At 37.6% G+C, this 9959-nt stretch overlaps 1 protein-coding gene and 1 long non-coding RNA gene across 2 annotated transcripts; one reads left to right on the top strand and one right to left on the bottom strand.

Annotated features, from left to right (window-relative positions):
* The first annotated feature begins 585 nt into the window (after positions 1–585).
* On the top strand, positions 586–1511 carry LOC114356119 (uncharacterized). The gene is made up of 2 exons (XR_003656166.1): positions 586–703; positions 794–1511. It is a non-coding gene; the product is annotated as an uncharacterized LOC114356119 (long non-coding RNA).
* Positions 1512–2802: 1291 nt separating this feature from the next.
* LOC114356118 (crossover junction endonuclease EME1-like) lies at positions 2803–9260 on the bottom strand. The gene is made up of 9 exons (XM_028309212.1): positions 9068–9260; positions 8497–8583; positions 7719–7855; positions 7196–7369; positions 5944–6116; positions 5371–5438; positions 5188–5293; positions 3393–3475; positions 2803–2927 (listed from the first exon to the last, which is right to left on the bottom strand). The coding sequence occupies exons 1-9, from the start codon at positions 9120–9122 to the stop codon at positions 2803–2805; spliced, it is 1008 nt and encodes a 335-aa protein (XP_028165013.1). The 5' UTR covers positions 9123–9260.
* Positions 9261–9959: the final 699 nt, after the last annotated feature.

Below are 9959 nucleotides of genomic sequence, written 5' to 3'. Positions count from 1 at the left end.
AAGACTATAGGTACCCAGTAGACCTTGTTGTTGCCACTGAAGGTGCATAGGTACTCAGTACATTGATACCATAGTGCAAATAAACTTCCCTAAATTACCAAACCATGAAACGTACTATTAAAAAGTTTCGCAGATAAAAACTAAAATCCTCTTATAAGGTGATGAATTTTAGGAGCATGTCATGAAACCAAAATTATTAGCATAAAAGAGCTTGTTTTAAAAAAAATCTTTTTATTTATGATGGGGAATTTGTTTGCTGTTTTTTCACAAATTAATATTTCTTCTCAATATTCTGATTTTGGATACCACTAGCGACATCTATTGGCGTGATTTAGAATTAATTTGCAATAGATGGCGCTTTTTGCTCAGTTAATTGAAATATATTTTGATGAAACATTTCCTAGTGTTTTTATATTGATTATTCTATTTTTCAAATAGAATATTTTCAGTGTTCTGGAAATTGTTTTCATCATGGTTTTATTAGTACAGTATTTACTTTTTCAAACGGCGAAACGAAACGTATCGCGATGTCTATGACAGAGCGGCTGTCAGTGGAGCTGTCAAATCACTTAGGAATTTGTCGATCGTGCGCAACCGCAATTTGATTATTTTCGGGAATGTAATTCCTTTTATTTCAAATCGGGTGGTGCAAAATGCATCCACGATAATTTCTTGATGAATAAATAAAAATAACACACATGAGGTAAGTTCCCGTCGGAGAATTTATTTATTTTTCGTGATTGATATTTTTCGTATTCCAGTACGTGGTATTTTATGTGATGGTTTCTTTCAGAAATTCCCTAAATCCTGTTCGGTTGAGGGTATTGGGATGCTGAAGACTGTGAGTGAAGCTCAGATTAGCGAACGGTCTTCATGCTGGGATTTCAAATTTCGTATTTTACAATTTCATAGATTTCATATTTCACAATATCTTATAGTTCAAACATTTCATAATTTCATATTTCACAATATCTTATAGTTCAAACATTTCATAGATTTCATATTTTACATTTTGATATTTCATATATTTTAATTTCTCTTCATTTCGTATCAAATATTTGTCCTTTCTAAAATGCTGATCTCTTCGCATTTCCTCCTTGTCATCAAACCTCTGTCTCTGCAAGAGTTTGAACGCTTACCTGTCAAAGGGATGCAAGAGTTTCATCTGGCACTGCACGCTTGAGGCCGTGGAGGACGCTGCTTGTAACCTAAAAGTGTGCGAGACCCGTTGGACCCCGGAAGAAGAGAGGAACGTTCAGGGTAACGGCTTATAACCGCATGGCTTCCAAGGTACCCACTTTTCCATCCTTCAAGTAGGAGTCTTTCCGACCTGACATCGTGCAGTTATCTTAACTATTAGAGTCTTTTAATATTTAGGCTGAGTTTTAAGAAATTTGTAGTGGCAATAATATTCACCAAACCGAACCTAATTAACGACCCTGAATCCCTTGAGATTGGCACTATTACAGTAGTTATTATAATATAGTAATTGTTAACTTTACACGAGCATACGAGATAAAAATAAATTGTGTCAATTGAGAGGGAGCTGTTTTATTTACATTTTTTAATTTCATACAAGGAACGGTAACTTATATAAATTTCTGCAAGCCGGACAACCTCTTTTCACGTGCAGACAATTCACCATCTTCTCCGTCTGCACCGGTGGCGGTTCAATTCCAGTCACCAAGCCGCCAGGAAAAAATCCTTTCTTGCAAATTTCAAAACGGCGCGGTGACGTTGCCGTTCTGTTGTTTTGTGCGTTGAACGGCGCCTCTCCGAAATTACTGGTACTTTAGTTAGTGTGATTGAAAAATCCAAAAAAGTATGAAGAAGCAGTAAAAAAACTGTCTATTTTCCTTTGCCAAAAAAGAATGCGATATGGCAGGAGATGAAGACTTTGTTAAAACGTGTAAATAAACAAAATGTGCAAGAAGATAAAGATATCATGGAGTTAGAAGAGAATGGTCTAAATAATGTCGCAGAACTCGTTAAAATGACTTCAGGGCAAGAGCTTGAGATGGAACTTAAAAGAGAGAAGGAGAACTTTAATAAACAAAAGCCAAAGCCAAGTGGTCAATTAGATTACGAAAAGGTACTGAAAAAAGAAATGAGTGTATATGAGACCGAACGAGTGCGAGGTTAACATTTATCTATGGTGTATGACTATTTCTTCTTATTCGTTACGCTCTTGGCAGAGCGGTCGTGGTCATTCTACTATTCATAATTTAATGATCCTAAAACCGACTAGTGTGGAAACCGAAAGCGCATTCTCAGTAATGAATCGCAAAATGTGTTGGTAAGCGCAGACCTCAACAACGACTGGACCAATTTTTTTAAATGTTCGTTGAAGTCCAAGGATGGTTTTTACGGCGAGAAAAATTCGAACAATTTCTGGGAAAACCCTAAAAACAGCCCTTTTTCCCGCGGGCGAAGCCGTGGGCGGAAAACTAGTTACTTAATAAAAAAAAAAGACTTAAAAAAGTCGTCTTTTTATTTGCGTTCCACATTTTGCTGGATCCGCGCTGGATTCAGCTGGATTCAGGTGAATCCAGCAAGAATCCAGCTGGATTGAAAACGCCGCTGGATTGCAATCCCTACTTGTAGTGCCATACAAAACCTATGGGAGAGTTTCGTTTTGACAGTTTTAAAAAGTACGTCAATTGACTGGTGGTGTCACCATTTCTATTCCTTGGGGTGGCCTTTATCCAACAGTGGAAATGATTTGATTAAAACGAACGAAACTTTTAATTACTATTAAAACATATTGATCATGTTTATTTTAATTACTATAAAAAATTGAATTTATTCGCTTACCTCATACAAAGCGAGAGGCGATTTAAATTCCTCACACAGCGACCGAGAAGTCTCCAAGCTCGAATTCGGCAGGACTGCGATGATCTGCTGCCACAGCCGCGCTAAGCCGTTACCTGAAACGTTACGTTATGGCGTTGTACTTGTAATAGAATAGGTACTATGTTACAACAAAAGTTTATAGAGGGATGTGAGATCGAATATACACAAATTGGCAATCAAACAATAGATTGGCTGAAACTGATGACGTCACAAATCAGTATGACGCCATATTGAACTGCTTTTTGACGTGAAAGAATCGATTTATCGAGGGAGATAAGACGTGTCATGCCCGTTTTCACCATCAATCCCAATTTTTAAGTGACCCTTATGTTAACACATAACAGGAATTTTGTTTTCAAATTAGTCACTTAAAAGTTAGGGATTGGTTGTGAAATCAACATCAGTCTCCTTTACAGGCAATTATTTTATAAGCAAAATGGACAACGTTCTATCTAAGATGTCCCAGTTTACCCAACACAGTAGAATCCCCATAAAAATCCCTTATTAAACATTACAGGAAAGTATCCCGTATCACTCACCATCTTTGTCCACGGTGACGCTGTTTTTCTTGTCGCCTCTCATGTAGAACTCTGCCTGTTCATCCCACGACTTCTTAGCGTTCCTGAAGGTAAAATAAATTGGCAAATGTAGTTCTGGGTGTCATGTCATCACTATATCATACCACAGTAGATAAATCAAACAGTACGGAAGCTTCATACAAACGCTCGAAATCAGACTCACGCACACAGACGCACGCTTTACACGGGCTCTAAGCGAACCTCGCAGTCCATCCGTCGCGAGTGTCGCGCGCGTTGTGTTTTTAATAATAATTTTATTGCATGCGCTGTCCGCTGTATTTTTAAAAAACCGGCCAAGTGCTAGTCGGGCTCGCGCACAAAGGGTTCCGTAGCAGCAAATATAATAAACTTATTATGTCAATTTAATCAACCTATCTCAAAAACTATAAGAGATACTTTGATCAAACCAAAAATCGTTGAAAGAGTTAATTAGCATGCATCACCTCTATTTTTTTTAGAATTTTATACCCCGTAGTTATAAAAATAGAGGGGGGGGGACATACTTTTTACGACTTTGAGAGCTGATATCTCAAAAACCGTTCACTTTAAGAAAAATGTTTTTTAGAAAACTTTATATCATTTTAAAAGACCTTTCCATTGATACCCCACACGGGTATGTACATCGAAAAAAAATTTTCATCCCTCAGTTACATGTATGGGGGGCCCCACCCCCAATTCTTTTTTTTACTATTTAGTGTCATAATTTTGTAGCGGTTCATACAACACATATTCCCATCAAATTTCATCACTGTAGTACTTATAGTTTCCGAGTAAATCGGCTGTGACAGACGGACAGACGGACAGACGGACAGACGGACATGACGAAACTATAAGGGTTCCGTTTTTGCCATTTTGGCTACGGAACCCTAAAAACATGCCACGAGTGTATTGAGTAGTATACGGCTGCTTGAACTCGGCATCTTCAAAACCAGAACTTTCATATTTTAAACTTCGTAATAATTCTGAATTGTAAAAATGATTAAATACTTATTACTTTTTAAATAAAGTGCTTACATCTGATTTTGTAATACGTAGTTCTTTTTAAATTACGTAATTACGCTTTTTAACAATTTATGTGTTCTATTTGATAAAGTAATTTGCTCCGCGCGCTTTTGTACTAAGTGATGAACTGTAGGTATTTAAAATGAGGCAATAGCTATGTGAAAGTAAGTATCCGGTATTTTATTTATGAGAATAGAATATCTTCTACCGGCCGCGGCCTCTAATTGTACTTAATCAATTTATTCGATTATGTATTCGATCATTATAGAACCTAATTAACGTTTTATTTTTTTGTTAACTACTTACTCAATTAATTTATTCCATTAGGTATTTGATAATTAAAAAACCTAAATAAACATTTTAATAAATAAGTATGTCAGAACCTTATTAGTTTTATAAAGATTATGAGTGCCAACCCTAACACTCAGTTGAAGTGTAGGTATTTAACTCGCCGAAAGGGCTAAGTTTCCGTACTGCTTTAGCTCATATATCTACTGTGATCATACTAATGCAATGGTTTTACCTCCTATACTCGGCGCAGACTAATGACAGGCGTTGTCATAATAAGACAGTGCATATCGCGTTTTCTCTTGCACTCACACTGGTTATGGGTGACGTCACACAGAGGCAGGCGTAGCGTTGTTTATATTACGTAATAATTACAAAATATTGGCAAGTGTGCATCTCTGTTTCAAAAATTACTTATGGCCCCGCCTGCCACGAGTCTGCGTCGAGTATAACATGGAACACTTACTTATGTGGCGCCTCGGCGATGGCCTTCGTGAATTGAACAATAAGCAACGCAAGTTCACTTGGCGTTTCTACCATCACAGTGTCGCAGCTCGCGGTCACCAACAAATCTGCAGGCAAAAAGTATGTATTGACAATCTAAACCCTGTGTAGTGTACTCATAGGAATCAAAAAGTAACATGCTTGCCTGTTATGGCCATTTCTAATTCCAGTTCAGTCATTTTCCTGCTATTTACAGTTTGGCGTCCTGATTTTCTGAAATGAAAATATATTTGTAATAGTGGTGAAGACTTCATAATGTGCTCCAGATTCTAATTCTAAACATATCCCAGGGAAATGTAAACTTTCAATTTACCCACAAAGTAATTTCCATCATCATCATCTCAGCCATAGGATGTCCTCTGCTTAACATTGGGGGAGGCCAAAGTAATTTATCAGAAGAAAATAGAAGGATTTTATTAAATCTTTGATCAGTCCGTGTCAAAGTCAAAATTTCTTTATTTGTTGAAACTAATAAATAGTTCTTACAAATCGTCATTTTGCTCTTAAGGAGCCTCTACATGTCTCACAATCTTTTTACCCTACCAGCGCTTCGAGACCAACATTTGGCAAGTGCTGAGAAGGAGCGCCGCAACAAACTCAGTCACCACTGTCTGCCGGTTAATATAAATAAATAGAAATAGCAGTAGTAGGTACATTCGATTCAGGAGCAGTTCACTGAATTTACCATGCATTATTGTATGGTGTGAAGTGTACTCACTTGAAGAAGTCCTTAGCCCCGAACACGACCAGCGTCAGTTCCCTGTCCACCATCTCCCTCAGCTGTCCGACGTGTCGCGAGAGCGTCTTCCCCGACACGTGCTCGTGTATGTCGTCCGCTGTGATGACGTAAAGCGCGCGCGCGCACGCCTCCTTGTTGGATGATAGCGCTAGCTGAGGAAGAGAAATTTTATGACAGAACAACACTATAAAAAAATATATTTGTAGACATGGACCTAAATTTCAATGAGGGCTATCGTTTAGCGCTCACCAGTTAGCGCCACTGTAGAGTAAGGTCCTGTCACTTGCTAGTAACGAAGACAATGGCACCAATGGGGATGTTGCCTGGGTCAAAAAGCAAGAGTTTTAATTAGTCCGTCAGTTAACTTATCAAAAAATACTCTACACGTATTTTTCACTTTTTCAAACTAATGAAAATTTAAAGAGATAAAGCGCCCCAAAGTTCATAAGAAGAGGCCCGTGACGTCAACGCTTGCTTAAAAATGCCGCACGTTGTGACGTCGTGCGCAACTTCAACGCACCATAACTATGTAATTATTTGTTAGATTGACAAATAAAAATATACGTGTCCAATATTTTATGATATTAAACATTACGGACTAAAAAAATTTTTTTGGGCAACTAGCCTATTGGTGAGCGCTAAAGTGGTAGGAGGACTATTGCATTTGCACTCATCAAGATGGCGCCACTGTAAATTAAGGTCCTGTCAATCGCCAGGGGTGTTGCCACCAAATGTTAAGTATAAAAAGATAGCCCTCATTGACTACAACTGCAAGAGTGGTCCGTGTATGTTTATAAATAGCTAATTGCTCAAGCTGTATGTGTATGGCGGGCCTCATAATTAACACGAGAGAGAATAATAATCTACAACTGGTCAAAAGTGGATCAGATAGAATAGTATTCCAATCAAAAACAATACTGCTGTGCATTAGAAAAGAGCAAACACTAGTGTGTTTGTAGGCAAAATAAAATGGTCAAAAAAAATTACCGCAACCTAATCAGACTGTCGGCAAAATGTCTGCTAAGCATCAAAATTTTTCGGAAGACTAAGTGCTGATACAATCCTATACAACTGCTGATATAGTATAGTAATATCACAAACTGCTAGGGCCTAAAAGATAGGAGACATGTAAAGTGCTCCTTAAGGGTTGTTTTTTTTATTATTATTTTTCACGTTCATAAGTTCCAAAATATTGATCAAAACTGAATAAAATATTTATGATTTTACTCACATTTCCCCCCGTGTCGCACAGCGTCGGTGGCACAGTCCGCGTCCACACCACAAGTCCAGGATGGAATAGGTCGGGGGCAGGAACAATACGCGCGCCCGCCGCTGCTGCCTCAGTCTGTACATTGGCCATGTACCATTCGGCAGCGAGGGTTGGATGGATCTCTATGTTCATATGCTAAAAATCAATAAAGAATCAATAATTAAGCTCAGAAAATGTCAATTATTGTCGATTTTCTGAGCTGACATATTGAGGAATTTTGCAATGATATATTCCTTACTAGATCTTGCCTATCACTATACTAAAATTTGTCAAAACTGGATCAAGAGTTCAGGTGCAACAAGCTTTGAAAAACTGACAGAAATCTTTTGATATTTAGGCTTGATTTCCTTCTATGCTAACATTGGTATCAAAATGAAAAAAATAAGTATGCTGAGCTGACATAAATATTAAAAAGTAATTACTTATAGCTAATTCACATAATATTAAATAAGAAAAGATAAGGTCTTGGGTAAATATAATATACCTTCATACACTCTCCAGGCTTGTAAATCTTGTTCATTTCATTTGCAGCTTTCTTTGCTAATTTTTCTGCTGCTTGCTTTTCTTTCAAAGACTGCTTACTGGCTTTTGTTTTCTTATTCTCAGTATTTTCCATACTCCCTACACCACAAAGTATTATTAGCAACTAGCTAATCATCTCATCATCATCATTAGCGTACTTACCTAATTCTATTCCCCCCAATCCCCTTTTAATCTTTCGAACTATATTAACCCTTCAAGTCCCCCAAATCGAGACACAATAGGTAAATCAATATTATGTAGATATTAAAATAGATAAAATTACTTAAGATTTACACTTAGTGACGCCGGCACAAGTACCCAACCACACTACCAGCGCCCACCGTCTATATCATAGTACAAGCAAATGCAAGAAGCACAGTTCTCCCACAAATAGCATGCGACACAAATGCAATAGTTAATAAAATATTGTTTCATGGTAATATGCCTCCCCAACCCGTCTGGCCAGTGTGGGGGGTGTAGGCCAAATTCTCCATTTGCCTCTGGTAAATTAAAGAGTCATGATCCTGCAGTGGGAACTAAAAATGACCAGAGGGCTATGTGAGTTATTTTCACTCACTAGTGAGCGCGTCAAAAAATGTCATTAAATGTATGACGGATTGTACAGAGCCCCTAGCGGGAAACTTTCAAAAAATAAAATTTTCATACATTTTTAATCGATGTAAACTCACACAGCCCACTGGTGATGATGCAACCGCATGAGGTTTGATGGGTTAACTTACCAACACTCCTTCTTTTTCCCCTGCCCCTGGTCTTCTGGGCTCTAGATGTGCCGGGCATGTTTACAGCAGTTAGGCCTTCATCATCATCTGTACCAAAAAGGTAAGATAGATTAAATAAAGACTTCAGACATTAGATCTGAGAATAGACACTGCTATCTATACTAATATAATGAATGCGAAAGTAACTCTGTCTGTCTTGCTTTCACCCCTAAACCACTGAACCGATTTTGATGAAATTTGGCATAGAGTTAGTTTGAGTCCCGGGAAATGACATAGGATAGTTTTTATCCCGGTTTTTAAAACAGGGACGCGCGCGATATAGTTTTTCTGTGACAGACAAAACTCCACGCAGGCGAAGCCGCGGGCGGAAAGCTAGTTCTTTATAACTTGAATGGGTGAGGATCTTAGTATTAATCTAAGATGAGGATGGTAAAAAGGTTTATAGTTGCAAGTAAATCATGTAGATTTTATGACTGAATGACCTGAGCTGGAGGCCAGGGCTTGTCGTCGGAAAGAAATGTAATAAAGTATTTATTATCTACTTTTACTACCTAACTAAAATTTAACTTACCAAGTGGAATTGAATCGTCTTGGGTCAAATCCATGTGATCAACTTTCTTTGCCATTATTTATTACTTTAATAGAATTAAACACCGAGGAGAACAACTTATTTAATCTAATTTATGACTTACAATATGCAATAATAATGACTTTAATCATTCGAAAATGTTGCATTTTGGAAAACAAAACAAACAAACAACGCCGGCCGGTCCAACATCTGTCAAGAATGCCAAGAATGGCGGAAAGTGACATTGACACTGACAATGACTGACAGATTTTAGATGAAGTCCACCAAAATATTTTTGATAATGTCACGTATATGTGTACGACATAACGATTATCAACATTATTATTTCTTGGACCGCATCATCACTTTTGTCTTTTGGCGGCAAAAGTTCGCAGCTTTTGCTTTGTGTAAACCTTTGAATTTCATAAATCGTTCTAATAAAAGCAATCGCTTGTTGTTGTTTGTTTTAAAAAAGTCTATACAGACAGACCTTCGACAAAAGATGAAATCCATATAACAAAATAATTTTATTGTGGATCTCCCATAGTAATTCCACAGAATGTAACTTAAGCACAGGAATCCGGCCTTGATATTTTTTTAAAAGTAAAAGAATGAAAGTAAATTCTGCGTGAGTGATTGAGCCAAATAGGTAACCTACCTATGTACTAATGTACACAAACGACCGTAAATTAAAAACGTAACAAAATGAAGCGATTCGACGCACGAGCCAGCCTATTGATTTCTCATAAAAGCGGAGTAAATCATCCCGGAACCGCAGCGCTTTTGAACGTTTTGTTGAATTCGCAGCTCGTTAATGTTTCAGATGAGATTTATTTTCTACCAGGATTTGCTCTGGTTAAGATTTAGGCTATAACACATTGCTTAGCTGGTACAC

The sequence above is a fragment of the Ostrinia furnacalis genome, unplaced genomic scaffold, assembly GCF_004193835.3.
Source record: "Ostrinia furnacalis isolate ACB-3 unplaced genomic scaffold, ASM419383v2 OfSCF2659, whole genome shotgun sequence".
Classification (NCBI taxonomy): Eukaryota; Metazoa; Arthropoda; class Insecta; order Lepidoptera; family Crambidae; genus Ostrinia; species Ostrinia furnacalis.
Note: the sequence above shows the minus strand (reverse complement) of the source record. Positions and strands in the feature narration are given on the sequence as shown.